This window comes from Protopterus annectens, chromosome 13.part0 (assembly GCF_019279795.1).
Source record: "Protopterus annectens isolate FY-2018-M chromosome 13.part0, PAN1.0, whole genome shotgun sequence".
Classification (NCBI taxonomy): Eukaryota; Metazoa; Chordata; order Ceratodontiformes; family Protopteridae; genus Protopterus; species Protopterus annectens.
The window spans coordinates 533,554,489-533,578,901 of record NC_056747.1 but is presented as its reverse complement, the minus strand read 5'-3'; the positions used below and the strand labels follow the sequence as shown (position 1 = coordinate 533,578,901).

Genomic DNA, 24,413 nt, shown 5'->3' with positions numbered 1-24,413 from the left:
GTAACCAGAAATTCATCCTGGGGGTTCCATCTGTGTTTTGGACACTGACAATAGGTGCTGATTTTATTGTCTGCTTAAACCAGATGTCCTTGGGAACACAGGTTGAACTTGGCTAGGCTTATAAGGGCCCTGAGGCTGTCAGCCTAGTAACCTCTATGAGTCTATGATCCTATGTTCCAGCACATGGTGGTGTTGATGTGGCAGTGGACATCTAGGTTCCTAGAGCTGGTGTTTGATTTCTTGTTTGAATTACATGAAGGAGTACTTGGTACTCTGTCTCTCATAACATGGAAGCCTAAGCAAAAATCATCACTCAGGAATCCATGTGAAACTGAGTAAGCAGGGCTTTTATTCTGTTAGTAGCTAAGGGTACTGAGACCTGGGATCTTCTTGGTGAAACAATGAAATGTCTCAAGTTGGTTTAGGTGCATAGCAAGGTAGATGCTGAAGAGGGTATTGTATTCAACGATGGACCTAATAAGTGAAGAATGAAGTGGGACTATAACTTGTTTGGACCTTGAGAAGATACCATAAGAGATACGTTGTGCAGGGTATAAGGATTTTCTATCCACCACAGAGACAGTGTCCAAATTAATTTCTATTACCTACAAAGGTATCCAAATTCCTGATGACTGTGCTAGATTTAAATGGAATGTTATGAATGGAAAGTGGGGAGAAAATGAAAGGGAAAGGCAGCTTCAGAGTAAAAGCTTCATCACCTGGGCAGGAATAAAAAAAACATTATTGTTCTGGCAGGATATACAAGTATGTATGTATGTATTTCTCATATTTCTAATCATTGCATCTATTTCAAATATATGTTAAAATGTAGAGGTAGCAAGTGATCCATAAATGCCATAGGATGAGCTGAATTCACAAGGGGAACATTGCAAACTTAAGACATGGCTAACAGGAAACCATAAGACTCTCATTTAATCTGAGAACCATAAAGAGGGTCGTTCAGAAGAATTGGCTACCGGTTCATCCTTCTCTCCACCAGTCACCTAGATCACCATGTTTTGGGCACTCAACACTAACATTTCTTGGTGCTGCTTTACCAGTGTGGGTGTTTTTGCATGTTAAGAAGCCAAACACAAAACCCAAGATGCTCTCTATGAAAGCAGCAGTGGAGCCTTCCAATCCTGTCAAAATGGGAGGTGTTCTAAAAAAATAGGCCCTCTGGTCAGTGGAAACAAAGATATCTAGGATGCATACTGAAGTCTAGCAAATTGTCTTTAATCAGTAGAACTGAATAAAATATCTTTAAAGCTGATCAATAGCTTTAATTTTAAGTAAGTATGATGCATAGCAACAATTAAACACTTGTTTCTTCTAGAAAATATAAATGTAACTAACGTTTGACTCCTTAACAAGGTATGTGACATTCCACCTTCTGTTCTTATGTTTTCTCTTGATTATTGTAATATTTCATTATCATCCTCCTATGGCTTCCCACCACTGCAGATTTTACATCCATGTAGAAGAAATAATGCCAAGGGATGTGGACAACCTTATGAAAATTGTCTGAATGCTGCTTGTCATCATGTTAAATAGCAGACTACTTTTAACACCATTTGCAATGACTTCCTTGTACATGCCATTACCAATAACTGGATTTAAGAACACAGTACACTAAAGACTGATGAAGCAAATGCCTCACAGGGATGTTAAACAATGGCCCAAAGCTATACCTCATTATTCTCCCATGATTCGGCATCCATACTCTCCTCAATTTCTGACAGCAGAGAACTTTCACCAGGTTTGAATCCCCTCAGTGGCATATCTTCCTGCATCTCCTGCAGCTTAGCCTGAAGTTCTCGATTAAGTGCCCATGCCTCTTTGGAGTTTTGCTCACTCTGTTGGAGCTGAAAAAAATGCAAACAAGTGTTTTAATACAAGTGCGATGTACTTTTGTTAGCTTCATGGGAACTATCTTTAAAAAAATATTATAACATACTCCTACCAGTCCCATCTCCTCTGCGGTGTACAGAGAGAGCACTTGGGAAGGACATTCCCCTATAGTATCTTAATCTGCTCTGTTTCCTCCGTCTCAAAAAAAAAAAAATTTGCACTTCATCTGCCTTACTGTATTTGTGTTTCTTCCTACTTTATTACCTTATTTTGCTTTTGCCTCTTCTTAAAAGTACTCAATTGAATTTATTCTGCTGCCTTTATTACTGCTTGTTAGTAGCCTGATTAAATTGTAACTATTATTCTAAGGCCATTGGTTTAAGCACTTGGGCTTCAAACCAGTTGTTTTACATTAAGAAGGTTTGTGGTCTGCATTGTTGTGGCAGGACAGGTAGCGTACATCCTTCTAAGTTGGGAACTGCTGATTAAAGACTCAGTGTCTGTTATTCTAAAAGTGTATTAGTTCTGGGTTAAGCACTTGGGCTTCAGGCCAGTTATTTTACATTAAGAAGGTCTGCACTCTTGTGGGAGGAGAGGCTAGATTCTGCCCTTCTGAGCTGGGAATTTCTGATTAAAGGCTTACTGCGCATGCTTATTTGAACTGTTTCATTCTGAAATCTGTACGCCTTGTTTGCTGTAGCATAGACTAGATTCAGACTGGCTGGATCTAGCTTTGTTTGTATAAGTTGTGCACTGATCCAGGCCGTCTTTTTTGGAGAAGGTTTCTCTGTACCCTAGTGGCAGGACTGTGCAGTTAGAATTTGTCTGATTGAAGACTACTGGAACAGGGCTCAATTTTAATCTTTTTAACTGGTTAATTGGGTAAAGTGTTGTTTTTATTGTATCTGCTCTATTTTCTGGGGAAAATAAATAAATAAATATATATACGCATATACACTTGTTTCTCGCCTTTCTGAACTAGTATAGTCCAGTTTTCAGGTTATTGCTGAATCCAGGGCTGTGTTACAAGCTTCTGTGTTGCCATACCTTACTTGGATAGAAGGAAGTTTCTCTGTTCACCTGTGAGAGAGGGGAGCTTTGAGCAGGTTATCTGTCCCTGGAGGAGTGGTTTCAGCCCAGTAGTTAGTAGTTTATTGGACATTTTGGGCTAATTTCTGTCTCCTTCACTTCCCTGCTATAAAAACCTCATTTGTGCAGTTTTTATGCTTGTATTCCACTCCGCAAGTGCCTTCCAGGTGTTCTGCAGAGTCTACAGCAGCAGAGAGACAAACAAGTGACTTTGGAGTGATTAAGTATCACTTTTCTGCTTTTCTTGCTCTCTTAACTAATTCTGCCTAAAACGCCAGATTTTTTTAGTGAATCTGTGATTTAAAAAGTTTGTTATTGCTACATATTGTACTTATTTGCTGCCTGCACTTGAATTGTCATTTTTGTGTTTAAATAATCTGTTTAACTGTTGTAGGCTACACACTAAAGTGTGATAGCCTTTTCTGTGCATTTAAAGTGTTGTTTTGATTGAAAAAATATATATACCTGTTGCCCACCTTTCTGAATTAGTATAGTCCAGTTTTCAGGTTATTGCCGAATCCAGGGCTGAGTTACAAGTTTCTGTGTTGCCCATATTTTACTTGGATAGAAGGAAGTTTCTCTGTTCACCTGTGAGAGAGGGGAGCTTTGAGCTGCCTATCTGTACCTGGAGGAATGGTTTCAGCCCAGAAGTTAGTAGTTTATCAGCCATTTTGAGCTAATTTCTATCTCTTTCACTTCCCTGCTATAAAAAACTTATCTGTGCGGTTTTGTGCACTGGGCAGCACCATTTAGCTTGGAGTTAAACTATTCTCGGCTCCACAAACTCTACTCTTCAATTTTTCCATTGGAATTAGACAAACCATCAACTTTAGCCCTCAAACCATTCATTTCACAGTCAAACACTTGCTTAAAACTCATAGCAAGTACTAATTAACCCTAGCACTAGACCCCCTATACTGTCCAGAAGGACAAGGCTCTCTATTCGTCCCCACCAGCCAATCAGAAAAACAGCTTACTCTACCTATTCAGGCATGTCCAAAGGGCAGTTTCTGGTGTACTCTCCAGTCCAACTGGTGAATCTGGGCATTTTGAGGCAATGTTACAACTGCCTCATGTACACAGACAGCCCTCTCCTCCTACCACCAAACACTAATATATGCGAGAGATGCAATTATACAGCCAAACTGGAGGAAAAGCTCTCTCTACACAAGACTGGAACTGACAGTCAAGAGGAGAAGGGTAATACTTGCAACACACCACCAGTCTCACATAGACCTAATAAACCAACACCGGCAAATAACACACATGAATACATGAAAACATACTCAGAGGCTCTAAATAAAAATCTGCAAAAGCAACAGAGACCTCCAAAGCAGACATCCAAGCAACCTCCACACCCCATCACCAACCATGAAACACATACTTCACATAATCAGTGTGCCACGCAATCACAGCCCTTAATGCAAAATAACATACCCAACACCCTAGTAATAGGCGACTCTATAGTCAGGCATACTGATGTCCCACTAACTAGGCTGGACAAGGAGAAGGTTACAGTTAACTGCCTGTCAGGTGCCAGGATCCGCCACATGACACAAGCACTCAGGTCACTCCAGAACAAGTACAAATACAACTCTGTTATTGTCCATGTTGGTGTAAATGACCTGAGACGTACCTCCCTGGACTACATGAAAAGAGACATGGAAGAGCTCTCTGATCATGTAGCCCAGGCCAGTATGACCCTGACCCTGAGTAGCATCCTGCCCTCACCAAGAATGATACCACAGTATAAAGAAAAAATGATCAATTTCAACAATTGGCTAAGTTTCTGGTGTCATTCAAAGGGGATCCAGTATCTGTCCGCCTGGGATGACATGCTCGACAAGCCACGTTGCTTCGCAAGAGATGGCTTGCACCTGTTACCCTTAGTCTTTTGAATACTGGCCAAGGCTCTTGCCACCCCCATAGTGCCTTTTTTAGGCAAGGCTCAAAAGACGAACCCACTACCATAAATAGCACAAGTAACCAAAAACTTAGGGTAATGCTACTCAATGCCAGAAGTCTAAACCTCATAATGCACACACTCGAGGCACTCCTCAGTATGGATAACATCGACATCTGTGCAGTAACAGAAACCTGGTTTAAGGCTCCTGAGAGCACCCCAGCACTACTAGGCTATAACTCATACCATACCTTTTGGCCACAGAACCAGGACCGAAACACAAAAGGCGGGGGTGTATCCATATTCATCAAGGATACCCACACTTCCAGGTTAGTGGTGCAGCACAATGCATCAGAGATCATCCATGTGTAACTAACACTGGGCAAAACTGCAATCCAAATTGTAGCTTGCTACAGATCACCCACCATGGCCCAGGACCCCCATTCTGCATTTCTGGAGACACTGGGAAATATGAAGGTCCTACCAAACACCTTAATACTGGGTGATTTCAATTACCCAAACATAAACTGGGAGAACTACTCAAATACTAACTCCCTTGCCCAATGCTTCCTAGAATTTATAAACTCGAATGCCTTGGATCAAATGGTCAGCACCCCCACCAGAGGGAACAACATATTGGACCTGGTCATCACCAATATGGGCGACTGGTGTTCCACACTGGAGGTCAACCCCTCGCTGGTTAGATCAGACCATAGACTAATCACTCTGGATATCCACATTCCGCCCCCACCCCCAATCAAGGAAACCACCATGAAAAACCTTTTCAAAGCAAACTTCACATTACTTAAGACCGAGGTGGAAAGGTTAACAGCCCCCATGCTAAAGGACAATGCTGTCCAAGCTACTGAAACCTTTACAAAGGCACTCTATGAGCATCTGCAGGAATGCATGGATCGTGCTATCCCAAGTAAAACCAAGACTCACTCCTCCAAGAAAATGAAACCAGTCTGGTGGACCCCTGCCATAAACAAGCTATACAACAGAAGGAGGAAACTAGTACAGAAAAGAGTAAATTCCCAAGAAGGAAAGACATCCCTGATCAATATCAGCAAGAAACTACGATCCCTCATTAAATCATCCAAGGCTAGTTTCGAAAGAAAAATTGCCAATGACTCCAAAGATAACCACAAAGCGTTCTTTAGCTATGTCAAGAACCTGTGGAAACTCTCATATCTGCTCTGAGTTAGTGCAGAATGGCACAAAATTCACTGAACCGACTGATATTGCAAACATTCTGGCAGACAGGTTTAGTGCAAACTTCACCCCCCCCCCTCACCCCCTGAAGGGCCCATAAGCATACCAGAAGAATGTAGGGCCCCATCAATCACCAATGCACAGGTTAAAACAGCCCTATCCAAAGCCAAAAACACAGCTTCAATGGGACCGGACGGGGTCCCAGACTGTGTCTTACAAGAGCTTCAAAATGAACTAACCCCTCACCTAAACACACTGTTCAAACTCAGCCTCTTTACAGGATATGTACCCATAGAGTGGTGCACAGCAACAGTTATCCTGCTCCACAAAGGTGGAGCCACAACGGACCCCGGGAACTATCACCCTATAAGCCTGACTAGCCTGGTCTGCAAGGCTATGGAACGCATCATCATGGAACTCATTAGCAGACACATTGGGAACCTCCAAACCTTGCACCCTTGGTTTTGTTAAGGGCAGATCATGCCTCCTAAACCTGGTGGACTTCTTTGAGATGGTTACCAAGGCATTAGACGAGGGAAAGGAGGTCCACACAGCCTACCTAGACCTCGCGAAGGCTTTCAACACCATTCCCCATTCGAGTATTATAGACAAGCACACCAGCTTGAACATAAACCCCTATGTCACAAGATGGGTTGCCAACTGGCTCATGGATAGAACCCACATGGTGAGAGTTGCAGGCTGTACGTCTGACTCTAAACCGGTTACAAGTAGCGTCCCCCAGGGCTCAGTCCTAGGACCCCTCCTGTTTTGTATATACTTCTCAGAGGTACAGGCAAGCATAGGAGGACTATAGCTGACCAAGTTCGCAGACAACTGCAAACTAGGGGCCATAAATGGTTCTCCGGCTGATGCAGACACCCTTCAGATGGGACTCACTGAGACGGATACCTGGTGTCGAAATCATGGCCTCAAGCTAAATGCCTAAAAGTGCATGGTCATCCCCTTTGGCAAAAACAAAATACCCGCGAACTACCACATAGGTGGTAGTCCCATCCCCTAAATACAGAAAATGTAATAAGGGATCTGGGGACCCAAGTAGATATCTCTCCTTTGATAATCATATTGCCAAGGTGGTTAGAAAATCCTTCTATGTGGTCCACCTAATCACAAAAGGGTTCGCATGTAGAACAAAAGAGGTTATTGTGCCTCTCTACTCATCACTCATTAGACCCATCATAGAATGCAACGCCCCATTTGGGATGTACCTTACAAGACACCTGCAACAGCTGGAAAGGCCACAAGAGTAACTCACCAAGAGGATTACTGGCCTCAAACGGATGCCCTATGCAGCCCGACTCAAGAAATTCCAGCTGTACTCAGTTGCATACCGCTTACTCAGAGGTGATCTCTGCCTGACATACAAGGCCATGTCCAATCCAGAATTGATGGACATGCTCCACCTAAAAAAAAAAAAAATCCCAGAGAGCCACACGCTCTAGAGATATAAACCTCACCACAGCGATAAATAGGACATGCTGGAGGGATAGATTCCTATCCCAGAGACTCCCCATGCTTTGGAACAGGATTCCAATATACATCAGGCAGAGCCCCTCACTAACACTTTTCAAGAGAAACCTTGACGGGTGGATGGGAAACAAGAAAATTTACCCCCGGGATCACTGCACTGGCTCTGCTGGAGAGTGGCGCAGGGAACTTATGGCTCTGCTGGACAGAGGCACAGGGAACTAATCTAAGGGGGGTGGCGAAAGCCAACACATTCTGGCTAGGCTTATAAATGTCCTTGGGCAGATAGCCTAGTACTTACCTATGAACATATGAACATGCATTTCAAGATCTTATCCAAAGAGGGTCACTTACTAAAAAACCCTAGTCCCAGAGTATTCCTGATAGTTTCTTAATAAATATCTCATCTTATACAAGCTGTTAGACTGGACCATGTTTTGCTTGACTACAGTCTTCATTAAACATGCATTTATTGTTTATGATCACTGATTATACAGTTTTCTACATTTACCATTTATGATTACTGATTATGCAGTTTGCTGCATTTCAGATTACATGGCATTCTGAATACACTCACTTTGAATTAAAAAAGCACACCTATTCATCTTTCTAAAGTAAATGTTTTCATATAATGTAATTGCTTATATATATGTTATATTCCCAGATTACTATGTTTAAAGGTAAGCATTTTCAGTTACAGCAGTTCCCTATCACAAAATCAAAATGGATTAAGTAATGATAGTGATTAGGTACAAATCTTAAACACAAGATAATCTTTGGAAATTAACATTGATCAAGGTAGGAGCTGGTAGCTACCTATCAACTACCTTATGGGTAAAGGAGGACTGTTACTAGTAAGGCAATGGTAGCTACATGTCTGCCCCCATAAATGAGTGCATGCACATGCATGTACACCTGCTCCACACACACACAGAATAAAGCCTTATTTCAATATTCAAGGCACAAATTTGATTCAGTGGTCAGGAAACTTGGCTGACAACATTTAAAAAATATGGTAGGAGGCCTATGATTATAGATGACAAATGGGGTAAAATTTGAAGGTTTCCAGTGAGGTGTCTGGATAGAAATGTCAACAGAAGCTCAACAGCTCCTGTTATTTATTCTACATACCTTCTTAAACAGATTAACTCCAATACTCAGAAGACAGCTTTGTTGCTGTTCTGCCTTTTATAATTGAAATGTACATGTCTGTGGCACTTCTGTTTGAAATATCTGAACATCTGGTAAAATACGACCCATACATTTTTTTTACAGTAGCATATGCTATTTGTCTTTTCATCCTCTCATTGATGAGGTGTTACTAAGTATCCCCCACATTACCATTAAAGAATTATGTATCCTTTATTGGAATTAGAATAAAATGCTCCCACTGTTTAGTGATTCACTTCTATCACATTTGTGGTATACTGATGATACAGGTTAAAACAAGATGTCCCATTATCATAGTGGCAAAAATCCCTCAAGGAAAAAAAATCCTCACACTGAGTACCATAGATCACAGTATTTGTATAAACAGAGCTTGATCCCTCACAGTTTTATGACCATAAGCAAGAAAGATCCTGGGGGTAATAACAGCAGAACAAAGTTGACCAAGAAACCTGGATAACTGAAAACTTTTCCACACCTCAATTTGACAGCATAAAGCAAACAGTAACTATTGAACTGCATTGTTTATATAGCAGTCTCTCACATAAAGCACTGAATAAAATGTTTCAGTCTTGCTGGTAAACATGAAAAGTAACCAAGTGATGCTGTGTTGTAAAGTTAACTTTAAAATAATCTAAATGCAAGGAAAAATGAAAACAAAAATGTCATGGTCTGTCATTAAACAGCACTAGAAGTATCAAAACCCAGATTTGGTCTCTCACAGGATGTTGTTGTTGTCTTTTGGCTTTTCCCGGTTAGGGGTCGCCACAGCGGAACTCTGGTCCGCTGATGATTGGCAGTAGATTTTCACGAACGCTGAGGTGCCAGCTCGACGTTCAACCTTCAACGAAGGCATCCCATTTACGCATGTCTTTCGAACACCCACCCAACTGTGGGGAGGACATGCAGACTCCACACAGAAGGCACCCCCACACTCCAGCCGAGAATCGAACGGGAGAACCTCTTGCTGTGAGGCAATAATGCTACGGATACAATATAGAAATCAGCACTTCATTTCTGGTCACATTCAATGTAATAAAAGTAAAATTTCACTCTCATTTCTTTCTCTACCAAATAAATCTCAACTTTAGCAAACTGCAGCTGCAACTCAAGTTATGGCTTATGCCTCAGCTGATAATTCTAACTTAATTCTTCTAAATATAATTTTGTAAACTCTTCCTTGTTACAGTCACCTGACTCTTTCACTTGCATAATTCTTTATGATGGCACAAGCACTGTTGTGCAGGTGGCTTCTGTAAAAGTATGGGAGTTCCTAATTTTCGCCACCTGGTGGCAGACTGCATCTGCTACAATAACAATTTTTTACAATGACCAAGTAACTTTATTCCTACTTGGAATTAACTGAATACCTGTAAACTGAATTGCATTGATCTTGTATTTAAATGTTAGATATTAGAATCAGTGGCTAGACAAGCACTCTGTCTCAATTGCACCTCACTCTTTCCCTAGAAACTATTTGTAATATGAAAACAGCTGTTCCTGTTATGCATGTACTGATTTATACTGGGCCATCCATACCTACATTTCATGATTTACTTAGAATATATTGTTCTTTAGAGGTCTGAACCTGTTACTTTTAGTAAACTATTTCTAAAGAACTTCACTGTAGTTGAAAAATTAAGGATTTAAAACAGCAGCAAACTACCACAGGACTGAATATAGTCTTTCTCTGGTTTGCCCCTAAACACTACTCAACTGGCATGCCGTTCAGCCCAGTCTTTATTCTACAGAAATAACAAGGCTTTTCAAGTGCTTGAGCATCTCTGCATTCCTTCTGTGCCCTTGCCAACACAGTACAACCAGAACTAGGCAGGCAAATAAAAATTTCATATGACATATCCAGGTTTCCTTCACCAAAGGCACTTGAAGCATTGCAGTAATGTATTTATGCCACATTTAGAACATGGCTTACCCCTATTTGTACTGCCATTGGGTAAATGGCTGGATGTACAAGTTATGCAGTATAACACTTGGTTGTCATTCATCCATCCTTTTACAAGAAAGTCCCTATATGTACCTTGGTGTCCTGAAATGGGAGAGAAGATGAAAAATGGCAAATATCCCAGGAGTTTTGGAAAACAAATATTTTCTTTCATTTAATTATTGCAGAAAACTATGATTCTGCATCTGAAACCATTTAGAGTGCTGTGAAAAAAATAATTCTGCAATAAAAGTGTGATTTATCTTGCCAAACTAAAATTTGAATTGGAAAAAATATGATTATGAGCAGCTGAAAAGGTGACAGCTCTAAAATAACACAATGATGTTCATCCTACTTTTTATAATTTTCTGAAAGCCATTGCACAATGCCCAGCTGTTTCAGATAGTCATCTTTAAATGGTAGCATAAAACTTTCTTTTGGCCATTTCATAACCTTTTGAGCTGTCAGGACTCACAAAATGGATTCTAGTACTTCTGTTAAGGAACCTAGCCTTGTATCATATCTAACATTGTTTTTAACTCTTGAATATGTTGTATAGATACTTGTTGGTCATCATAACTTAGCTGAGTTATTGGGCTTCATGCCAGAAGAAGCTTAATGCATGTGCAATAAATACTCAAAAGTCTATTCACTACACATCAAACCTACAATGAAAAAGTAATGACTGAAGCTGGCCGTTTCACTCTTAAAGCATTTTTAAAGGGAGTTCAACTTCCTGTACCCCCCACATGGGAGTGCCACACCCTGCTCTAGTTGCTTAAATATCGCATCTTTGACATGGTTGTGTCTCTGAAAAAAGTAAACTCTCTTAGATACGATAAAGATAAATTTTAAAAACAAATCAAATACACTGCAAATCTGTAATCACATGACAGCATCAATAACAGCTCAATTTAAATCTGGCACCTGGTTGTTATACAGTCAAACATCTCAGGTTATTCCTGTATCACTTCCCACTGACATATTACTGATCAACTATGTTTTGCTATATTGTTTAATATATATTTCAGTTTTCTAAATCTAAACTCCAAAATTGTAAGAACAGGAAGAGCAAATTAGCTTATAGCCTGGACGTTGTTCCTAGATGTCAGAATTGTTTCAGTATTAATTTTACTCTTCTAAAATATTGCTTACAAAGTTTTATTAACATTTGTTTGTTTTATTGTTGATCCTTCATCAATTCCAAACTATTTATATTCTCCCTCTATTTATTTTTTGGTGATGCAGGTTTCCTGCTTTAAAGGTTGCTTTTGCACATTTATCAAGACCAGATGACATTCTCATATCACCTGAGAAAGTTTTGACCACTTGTAGTTGGGATTTCAGTTCCTCATCTGATAAACTGTACAGTTTTAAATCATCCTCAAAAAGATGAGAAGTCTTTACACTTTAGTTCATGGCTACAATTTGGCTCCCAGAAAACAGTTAGTTAAGAAGACAGCTTAATGAGTTAAGGACAAGAGAAAAGAGCAATGGTGACAGAGTCACCCTGGAGTATCCCAGTTTGAATTTTTATCCCTGGGATAATAATTTGTCCCTTATCATGGTTTAGCTGCAAAGTGGTTTGCCAGTGTTTCATGGCCACTGTAATGTAATCGCTCATTGTAGGATGAATCTTATTCATTTTGTAAGCACTCTTTTATCCATGAATGTGGATACTGTCAGATGCTCTTTTGCCGCCTATCCATGCCATACTTAGATTCCTCCCTTTTTTACAATTCTCCATTATGACTTTACTTAACAACAAATGATCCTTTATTCCATATGACTTTCTTTTGTTACCCTTTTGCTCTATTGCCATGATTGAGTTTTCTTCTAAATGACTGTAAACTCTGCAGGCATCAATTGCTGTGTATAGTTTATAAATCGTCAGAAGGCAAGTTATTGGTCTATAGTTTTCTCTTGAGGAGTATCATTTTTCTTGTTAGCCAGGTTGGTATCTATTCGGGGTATGTATATAAATAGTTCTTACTCATGGCTATATCTTCATGTAAAGACAGTAATACTTTTAGCCAGAAGTTAGATACAGCATCTGGGATTGGGGTTTTCCAGTTAGGAGCTTATTTTAATTTTGTTTCAATTTCTCTGGCAGTTACTTCATCCCATTTTATATCCTCTACATTTGAACTTCTTATTCTTTTTTCTTTCTTTTACTACTTCTATCCATTCAGCCTCTTTATGTTCCACAGGATCTTAATAGATATTTATCCAAAATGTGTATATTTCTTTTTTTTTTTTTTGGTGGTGTTATGTGACTATATATTTTTCATGTTGTGGAAATTGATGTGGTAGTTTTATACTGACAGGCAAGAATGAAACTTGACATACATTTCTTTACCTCACTAAGCAGTTATGCAAGTTGTAACAAAACAGTGTTAAAATACATTACCCTGGGATAATAAACATGATTCAGCCATCAAGACTGTGGGTCATAGCTGAGAAATGAAGTTTGAAACTTTTTTGGAAACCAGTCAGACCCCATATAATGTGTGGACATAATGGTAAGGAAGAGTACAATTTTCTTATTTTGGCTTGTATTTGAATGCATCAAATGTTGCTGTTTTTAGATCTCAATCTTTATTACCGAGATATATGCAACATTTCCAGTAATTTAACCACAATACATTCCAAAATGCATAAGTAAAGCAGTGTCAATCTGTTCATAAAAACATAAAGTGCAGCTTTACCAATTAAGTTTAGGCCCAAAGGCTAAGGTACTTTAGATTCTGGGGCTAGTATTCAAAAAACATACCCAGAAATTCATTAAAAGCCCTAGTGCAACCCCTGTGGCTCATGTTAGAAAGGCCCTTCCAGCATAACGTTCCCAAATGCGAATCAGGAACATGTTATACACAGTGAGGTCAGACCTTATCAGTTAATTTGCATGTTTCATGAATCACAGGGTTTGGGGTTGGCATAACTGTTAATGTGTTTACCTTACAGGCACAAGTTATGGGGTTTGCGTCTCAACTTTGGCTGTTGTCCAGTTATTAGCTAGGTGGGTAGTAGCCTGCAGACTGACTGCCTAGTATTTTCCTATGAACTTTTGGGTTGGGGGTTTCATGTAATGACTAAGATTATACCTCACAGACGCAGCATATAGAATTTGATTCTTACCTTTGAAGGAAAACTGGTGAGGCTTAAAATTGCCTGCAAGGGTAGCTAGACCAGTACTTACCTATGTACTAATCATAGGTGACTTGCAAGTCACTGTAGTACCCTGCTGCTCTTGTAGACAGTTAATTTTTCCTCCGGTCACCCTCTCACACACACATACATGAGCAGAAGCATATGCACACATTGAAGTCCACTATACCTGTTCCTAACCTCCGATCATGCCTCCACAACCATAATACTTTAGAGCCATTATGACATATCTGACTTGGGCCCTGGTGGTCTAGTGTATCCAAACAACCTCTGCTCCCTTTATGATGTCAGTGACATTACAGCATTTATAAAGTCAGCCATGGTGGTCTAGTGGATCCCCCCACCCCCATACTGCTGTTGGTGCCATTATGGCACTTAAAACTGTAAGGTCTTTTGTCTAGTGATTTACCTCCCTCATCCACATCATGCTGTATGTGCCTTAGAGCACTTTGAGGGGGTATTTCCTGGTGGTCTAGTGTATCCCCCCACTGCCCATCTGCATAGTAATGTTGGTACCATTACAGTACTTAAGAGTGTCGGGTGTTCCCCCCACTTCCATTATGCTGTTCTGTATCTTAGCGCAGTTATTCCCTGGTGTCCAGTGTATCCCCTCATCCCTGTAGTAATGTTGGCTTTCAGTACGTATCCCTCAACACCACCCCTGTTCTATGTAGTAATAGTAGTGCTGGTACAACACTTTTAAACTTTATTTTCCCTGGTAGCCTATGGTTCTCTCCACCCCCTGGATCCATATTTGGATGTTGGTGCCATTGTCGCATTTTTAGAGTAAGACCTGGTGTTTAATGGTCCCCCCATCATGTTCATGTCAGCAGATGAACTCAGCATTTTGGCCATGTTCCCTCCTTTGACATGGTGGGCATAGCCATGCTGATCTACATGGCTAAGCTTTCTCTTAAATCACTCATCTGTATTGATGGCTTCCTGGGGTCAGTTCCGTGGATGCAGCACATGGCTAATTAGCACATACTTCTCCCCCAGAATGTCTCATTAATATTTTTCACAATAGCAGGGACAGCCATTCATGGTACTGCATGTCTTCATGTTGGAGGACTGTGCAGCATCATGTAAGTGCTTCATGAATACAAAAGCTTACAATGATGTGTAGACATGGTGGGTTTATGAATCAGGCCCTTACTTTTCAGGCTTTCTTCACAAAATCCAGCCTGAAATCTATAGCTGAATTTATTGTACTTTAAAAGTTTATTAATGATAATTTCTGTACCTCTTACCCCTCCAATCATCTCATGCTGAGCTGCTATTATTTCCCTACATAAGTAGTTTTCCCAATTAATGGTGGGGTAGTTGAAATCGCCCATTAGTGTAGACAGATACTGGATCCCTTTAGAATGACACTAGAAGCTTAGCTAGTTGTTGAAGTCAATCATTTTGTCCTTGTACTGTGGTATCATTCTGGGTGATGGCAGGATACTATTCAGGGCTGGGGTCGTACCTGCCTGGGCTACAAGATCGGAGAGCTCTTCCATGTCTCTCTTCATGTAGTCCAGGGAGGTACGTTTTAGGTCATTCACACCAACATGGACAATGACAGTCATATTTGTACTTGTTGTGGAATGACCTGAGTGCGTGGGTTATGTGGCGGATCCTGGCACCCGACAGGCAGCTGACAGTAACCTCCTTGTTTTGCATGGTGAGTGGGACATCAGTGTGCCTGACTATAGATTCACCTATGACTAGTGTGTTGGGTACATTGTTTTTCCTAATGGGCTGTGGTTGAGTGGCACACTGAGTTTGTGGGCTATGTGTCATTTGGATTGTGTTGGAGGGGTGGAGGTTGCTTGCATTTCTGCTTTGGAGGTCTCTGTTGCTTGGGCAGATTGTTATTGAGAGCCTCTGTGAATGTTTTTGTGTTTCTATGTGTGGGTTTTGGTGGTATAGGTTTAGTGGGACTATGTGATGTGTAGTGCGGTGCAAGTGTTTACCTTCTCCTCTTGATTGTAATCAAGTCCAGTCTTGGTTGGCGAGAGCTTTGCCTCCAGTTTGGCTAGATACGTGCATCTCTTACAGGTTGTAGTGTTGGGTGGTAGAAGGAGAGGGTTGTCTGTGTACATGAGGCAATTGCTACATTGCCCCAAGATGCCCAGATTCATCAGGTAGACAGGAGAATACACCGGGAGATGACCCTTGGACATATCTGAATAGGTACTAAAAAAATATTTTCCTCTAGGCAAGTGAGGAAAGTAAGTACAAAAACTGTTTTCCTCTAGGCAAATGAGGAAGGTTGAGTGTTGTAGTAATTTGTAACTTCTTTACTGCTTACAACTAGTTCTGAACAAGTGCTGAGCTCGAAGAAGCAGATTCAAGTGCTAAAACTAAGAAACTGGCTAGTTTTAAGGGAAAAATTGAAGAGCAGACTTCATGGCACCGGGAATAGTTTAACCCTAGCTAAGCAGCACTGCATGATGCACAAACTCAAAGTTGAAAGGGATAGAAATCAGCCCAAAACGGCCAATAAGGTACAATTTCAGAGCTGGAAACCACTCCTCTTGCGACAGATCGTCTGCTCAATGCTTAGCACACTCACTGACGACAGATCGGCTGCTCAATGCTTAGCACACTCACTGATCAGCAGAAAGACTTCCCACTACTACAACAAGGTCTGGACAACTCAGAAACACAAAAAGTCCTGAAACATGCAAATCTGGGATTCGGACTATTCTAGTATAGGAAAAGGCGGGAAATGAGTAAAATTAAACAGAAAAATGTAATTTAACAGTAAATATTCACAGAAAGAGCTATCACACTTGAGTGTGAAGCCTACAACAGTAAATGCAGTTTAAATGATTAACTTAAAGCTGAATCAAAGTGCACACACATTAAAACGATTTAACAGTAAAATGCAGCAGAAATAATAACAGAACCACAGTAAAAACGACTCTTAAAGTGCGATAAGCAAAAACAGTCAAGAAACAGCCAAAAAATACTTAGGATCAGAAAAATGTTTCTCTATCATTTTAAAAGTAAAACATAAAAAGTCATTGGCATTCAAAAGCTATGTAGCTGAAACTTCAGCATGTCTTTAAGGATATTGTATGGTTTGTGTGACCTTTACACTCCTTGGTTTGTATATACAAATATAGTTTTATATATATATATTTATATATATATATATATATATTATATATATATATATAGATAGATAAACATATATGGATTCACTTTATAATCTCAAAATATTGAAATGCCGAATTTCAGTATGTCGAGACTAAAGTCGAATCTTCAAAATAGCAAAAGTGCATAATCACGAATTTGGATATGTTGAATTCATGGTTATGGTTTTACGCTACGTAACGTGTAGTGTATTGTGTGGATGGTGTTCAGTGTAGTGTGTGGATTTAGGTGGAGTTTAAGGTAAGCGAGGGTTTTGGGTAGGTGTTAGAGTGTATGTGAGTGTGTTAGTAACTTGTATGTGTGGGTTAGGGTAGGCAGGTAAAAGAATCGGTGTTTAAGTGTTGGATGTGGTGGTGGTTGTATATATATAAATATATGTGTGTGTGTGTGCAAGGGACTCTAGAATGGTTGTGAGTTTACTGTCTTTTTCTGTTTGTGCAATCTCGGAGGTAGTATATACAAGTAGAGGGGGTGCAGGGGGGCTTGCCTCCCTGCTTATTTGTAGTGTAGGTTTGTAGATGTGTGGTGTTATGTTTGTGTGTTTGATTTGAAGTTTTACGGTTTTGAGCTGTCGGTGGTTTGTGGATTCGACTTTATGGTCTCGACATACTGAAATTCGACATTTATGTATTTCGAGATTATAAAGTGAATCCATATATTATATACACACATACACACACACACACACAAGTATCTCTGTGGGATCCATGAAGTTAGCTGAGTGTAGTTAATGTTGAAATCTGTTTTGTCAACATACTGGTTGACAAAGCAGGTGCTGACGTTTGAGCAAAATCATTATATTACAGAGTTTGGGAAATATATCCATATCCCCGTAGCTGCAATGTCAGAGTTAGAATATATAAGCAGCAGAGTATGTGCGGAATGCAGTAGAGCCTTCCCTGCAAAAAAGCATAGTTTGAATTTTGAAATAAAACACTAGGTATTTGAGCAAAGCAATGAAGGGATGACAGTCAGTATAACAGCATTCCGTGACCAAAAAAACTTCACTCAAGTAGACTCCACTCAAAGACTAGATAATCCAACGTAGCCCAAAGGTAAAAGCCAAAACTTTAATTGTAGTAGACGTCGGTTAGCGCTTTCGCTAAATAGCTTCTTCAGACCTCAGTACAAAACAGCAAGTGTATAAAAACATCTTAAATATAAAAGAAAAAAAGGCGCCAAACCAAGTGCACCAAGGAGAATACAAGACTCATTGTCTAAACTTGTTGTCATAGCAAGAGCTTGTAAATAATCAACAAATGCACAACTGCCACAACTACAAACATTAATTTAAAAACACATAAAATGTATAGTATTTAAATGAAATAAAATATTCATGACTGTAAAAATATGCAATAACATGTAATGTAATATATATATGAAATATATATAAAAAACATTAAAATCAAACCTCAATATGTATATAATAATAAACATAATTTGCAGTTTATATATGACACCTCCTAACTCATTGATGGTATCTCAATCTTCTAAGCTTCAACAGCGGACGTAATGGGACTCTCCCATTGAGTCCTGGTGACATGTCAGCCCTGAACTTAATGATCCAAGAGGTCTCTCTGGCCTCAGTGTAGTTCTCGATATCCCCCCTCCTATATGTTCTTGAAATCTGTTCAAGTATTCTGAACTTAAAATGATGAGAGGTGTATTCATGCACATGTTTAGCAAGTGCGTTGTGTAAATGACCCTTCCTGATATTGTACACGTGTTCGCGTATCCTGTCCCTCAGGCACCGGTTGGTTTTACCAACATAAAATGCGGGACAGGATACACACGTAGCCAGATAAACAATGTCTTTGGACATGCAATCACCATGTGTTCGTATAGTATACTCACCTAATCCCAAGGGATGTATAAACATTGGGTCTGTCAAGATATAAGAGCAAAAGTTGCACCTATTACATGGAGCCGTATAGGTTCCTAGTCCTGTTGGTCGAATGTGCACCATCTTTGGATATCATAAGATGTTTTTAAGGTTCTTTTTGTTACGGTACACGAACCTTGGCCTGTCACCACTGATCTCCTTGATTTTCGGATCCACTGATAGAATGTGCCAATGCTTAACAAAAATATCTTTAATATAGCCTATGTCTTTCGTGTAATAAATAGGAAAAACAATTTGTTGGCTCTGTACAGGCAACTTAACACTATCCTGTACTTCAGTGCTACTCACTGAATAGTAACTCTGAGCTCCACTTGAAAAATATGGCATAGCTCTCGTGGCTCTGAGACCTTCTATATCCTCCATACCTGTGCTGATATCTGAGGGGCTGTAACTACGTTCCCTCAATCTATTCTCAAGGTCAATTGCCCCCCTACTGTATGCAGAGACATCAGGTGTATATCTAGACGTACGCATCGCTTGTCCATGTACAACGTTCCTGTATACAAAACCAGGATGCATGCTGTGGCGGTGCAAGAGGGTATTCCTATGACAGGATTTACGATAAAGGCCTGTATTCACCATCCCATCAGTTAATTTCTCAACATAGACGTCTAAGAACGGGATGCGTGTGTCTGACCAATCAATGGTGAAACTCAAGAAGTCTATAGTCGTGTTAATTTCACTAAAAAAGCCCTGTAACTGTGTTGGTGTACCTTTCCAAACCAGGAAAAGGTCGTCCACAAAACGCCTGTAAAATGGCACATATTCCTGATACATGGGATGTTGAAAAAGGACCCTGTGCTCCCATTCAGCCATGACTAGGTTGGCGTAGCTATTGGCACATGAAGTGCCCATAGCTACGCCGTCCCGTTGAAGGAATATGTTATCCTCAAAGCAAAATACATTGGAAACCAAAACTGTCTCCAATAAAATAAGGACCAGGTCCACGTCATGTCCTGTCATGATACTAGATCTCCTCAAGTAAGTACCAATCATTTCCAGACCCTCCTGGTTAGGGATCACTGTAAAAAGTGAATTTACATCCATGGTGACCCAAATAATGTCTCCCACATACGAACAAGTGCCGACAAATCCGTATAGATCTAACAAAAACTGTTTGGTATCCTTGAGTATAAAGCCATTGGCTTCCACCACAGGTCTCAATCTACCCTCAACATAAACTGAGAGTGGTTCAGTGGACCACCCTCTGCCAGCCACAATAGGTCTCATAGGTGGAAATCTAGGGTCCTTATGGACCTTAGGCAGACCCTGAATGACCGGTAAAAGAGGGTGTGCAACATAAAAGTACTCAAACAGAGATTGATCTATAAATTCACTCCTTAGTAAATCTGTAAGTGCCATTTGCACCCTCTGTATAATATGATCTACCCTGTTACCTGTGATGGGTAGATAAAATTTATCATTAGCCAGCATGTTCTTCATATCCTGATGGTATCTGTCCGTGTCGAAAATCACTATCCCTCCACCCTTGTCGGCTGGTCGTATTATGATGTTCCTATTCTTACTCAAAGTGTTCAAAGCCTCTCTCTGTTTGTATGTTAAATTGAATTTATGTTGGTGGCGTGGACCATATCGCCCTTGTAACTTATAGAGGTCATCCTCAACCAGTTTACTATAGGCCGCCACAAGAGGATGTATTGATGGTATAAAGGTACTAGGTTTCCTATAAGTGTGGCTTGGCACAAGATCCATCCCATTGAACTGTACCTTTAAGGACAAATTCCTGATAAATAGCTTAAAGTCTCTCAACGTTTCAACATGTCTGCTATAGGTGGTGGGGATAAATGTAAGACCTCTCGAGAGTACTTCTATCTCCTCATTGTTCAACTCATAACTAGATAAATTGAATACCAGGTCTATTTCCTCCCTTCCCCACATCTTCTTGATGTTCCCATTCGGTTGGCCACCCGGAGACAATTTCCGTTTCTGACGGCCCCTGCTGACAGAGCGCGTCTGTGCCTCCCTGGTGAATGTGCGGATGGGGAAAGGGTGTTTACTGTTGAAAGAATGCACTGTACTTGTATGGGGTGCAATAGTTGTGTCAGCATTTAGGGAATTACCAGTAGTAACAACTGTTGTACTGGTAGTCTTTCTCCTGACTACAGGTTCAAGAGGTGTGTCATGTGTTCTGTCTATTACATTACTAACTTGGCCCTCTTTTGGTTGTAGAGGCGTCGCTCATATTGTAGGACATTATCTAGGGCTGAATTAAGTAAAAAATCAACAGATGAGGCAGGATAAGTAGCGTAAATCGCTGACTGCTGGACCTGTACATCCTGCCTCAATGCTTGTTCAATAGGCTCAAAGTATCTATTCATTAACCTCATGTGCCATTTTACAGGCGTTTTGTGGACAACCTTTTCCTGGTTTGGAAAGGTACACCAACACAGTTACAGGGCTTTTTTAGTGAAATTAACACGACTATAGACTTCTTGAATTTCACCATTGATTGGTCAGACACACGCATCCCGTTCTTAGACGTCTATGTTGAGAAATTAACTGATGGGATGGTGAATACAGGCCTTTATCGTAAATCCTGTCATAGGAATACCCTCTTGCACCGCCACAGCATGCATCCTGGTTTTGTATACAGGAACGTTGTACGTGGACAAGCGATGCGTACGTCTAGATATACACCTGATGTCTCTGCATACAGTAGGGGGGCAATTGACCTTGAGAATAGATTGAGGGAACGTAGTTACAGCCCCTCAGATATCAGCACAGGTATGGAGGATATAGAGGGTCTCAGAGCCACGAGAGCTATGCCATATTTTTCAAGTGGAGCTCAGAGTTACTATTCAGTGAGTAGCACTGAAGTACAGGATAGTGTTAAGTTGCCTGTACAGAGCCAACAAATTGTTTTTCCTATTTATTACACGAAAGACATAGGCTATATTAAAGATATTTTTGTTAAGCATTGGCACATTCTATCAGTGGATCCGAAAATCAAGGAGATCAGTGGTGACAGGCCAAGGTTGGTACCGTAACAAAAAGAACCTTAAAAACATCTTATGATATCCAAAGATGGTGCACATTCGACCAACAGGACTAGGAACCTATACGGCTCCATGTAATAGGTGCAACTTTTGCTCTTATATCTTGACAGACCCAATGTTTATACATCCCTTGGGATTAGGAGAGTATACTATACGAACACATGGTGATTGCATGTCCAAAGACATTGTTTATCTGGCTACGTGTGTATCCTGTCCCGCATTTTATGTTGGTAAAACCAACCGGTGACGGAGGGACAGGATACGTAACATCGTGTACAATATCAGGAAGGGTCATTTACACAACGCACTTGCTAAACATGTGCATGAATACACCTCTCATCATTTTAAGTTCAGAATACTTGAACAGATTTCAAGAACATATAGGAGGGGGGATATCGAGAACTACACTGAGGCCAGAGAGACCTCTTGGATCATTAAGTTCAGGGCTGACATGTCACCAGGACTCAATGGGAGAGTCCCATTACGTCCGCTGTTGAAGCTTAGAAGATTGAGATACCATCAATGAGTTAGGAGGTGTCATATATAAACTGCAAATTATGTTTATTATTATATACACATTGAGGTTTGATTTTAATGTTTTTTATATATATTTCATATATATATATTACATTACATGTTATTGCATATTTTTACAGTCATGAATATTTTATTTCATTTAAATACTCTACATTTTATGTGTTTTTAAATTAATGTTTGTAGTTGTGGCAGTTGTGCATTTGTTGATTATTTACAAGCTCTTGCTATGACAACAAGTTTAGACAATGAGTCCTGTATTCTCATTGGTGCACTTGGTTTGGCGCCTTTTTTTCTTTTATATTTAAGATGTTTTTATACACTTGCTGTTTTGTACTGAGGTCTGAAGAAGCTATTTAGCGAAAGCGCTAACCGACGTCTACTACAATTAAAGTTTTGGCTTTTACTTTGGGCTACGTTGGATTATCTTGTCTTTGAGTGGAGTCTACTTGAGTGAAGTTTTTTTGGTCACGGAATGCTGTTATACTGACTGTCATCCCTTCATTGCTTTGCTCAAATACCTAGTGTTTTATTTCATATTGTTTGCAGCTTTTTTGAGCATTTACTCTGCACGGACTTTATATTTTTTGATAGTTTGAATTTTGTATGTTCTGAGGTTATGTCTCAGAGCATATCTGCAGTGTCGGTGTTTATTTTTCATTTTTTGTAATTTAGTCAATGTCGGTTATGTTGACTTTTGTGTGTTTAGACTTTAGATCTAAAGTAAAAAAAAATATATATATATATATATATATATATATATATATATATATATATATATATATATGTGTGTGTGTGTGTGTACACACACTTCTTTTTATTTTTGATGGACAGGGATTGGCTCATGGTATGGCACAATCCATCAAAACTCGATTTACAGATGTCAAAAAACAAGGAGGCATACTTGTCCCCCAGCAAGCTGCATATTAAGGCCCATTTTGATGGTTCGTTGAGTCAAGATCTGGTAGATTGTGATAGATGCTGCATGAGTCAATCTGTTTGGTAAAATATACTGTAATCATATAGCATTTTCTCTCTATCCCTCATATGTATATTACTTGCACAAACACACGTATATGTATATATGTGTATATATATATATATATATATATATATATATATATATATATATATATATATACATACATACACACACACACACACACACATATATCTATATATATATATATATATATATATATATATATATATATATATATATATACACACACACATACATTTATATATATATATATATATATATATATCTATATAGATATATATATCTAAAAACTCATTTTGTCAAAGCCTTATTTCACTGAAACTGGATTGCCTGTGCACACGTCACTGAAAGCTCATTTCACTGAAAGCTCATTTGACTGGAACTCATTTAATCTAAACAGGTATATGCACCATTCCCCACTGTAGTATGATCCTGGGGTCAGTGCATATATAGTAAGGGGGGGCACAGCCCCCCACATTGGGGGGTGTGGGAGGTGTAGCCCCCAACCTATTGTAAATGTTGTAAACCATAGACATGGATTCTTACAAGTCAAATGAATAACTCTTTCCATAAAATAATATATATATACAAACTATGTGGGGGGCTACTAACTCCAGGATCACACTACAGTGGGGAACAGGGTATATACCTGTTTAGACAAAATGAGTTTCAGTCAAAAGGGTCAGGTGGGGGGCTACACCTCCCACACCCCCCAATGTGGGGAGCTGTGCCCCCCCTTACTATATATACACTGACTCCAGGATCACACTACAGTGGGGAACAGGGCATATACCTGTTTAGATGAAATGAGTTTCAGTCAAATGTGTTTTCAGTGAAGTGAGCTTTCAGTGAATTGTGCTCAGGGAATTAATTTTCAGTGAAATTTGTTTTCTATTGAACAAAATAGACCCATATATATATATATATATATATATATATATATATCTATATATATATATATATATATATATATATATATATATATA

The 24,413-nt window shown here is 39.7% G+C and overlaps 1 protein-coding gene across 1 annotated transcript in view; it reads right to left on the bottom strand.

Annotated features, from left to right (window-relative positions):
* LOC122787933 (BICD family-like cargo adapter 1) overlaps nucleotides 1–24,413 on the bottom strand; it is a 194,613-nt gene that overhangs the window by 17,677 nt on the left and 152,523 nt on the right. Inside the window, exon 4 of the mRNA XM_044054859.1 lies at nucleotides 1,692–1,865. Within this exon, the coding sequence (XP_043910794.1) occupies nucleotides 1,692–1,865 (174 nt within the window). The remainder of the gene's footprint in view (nucleotides 1–1,691; nucleotides 1,866–24,413) is intronic.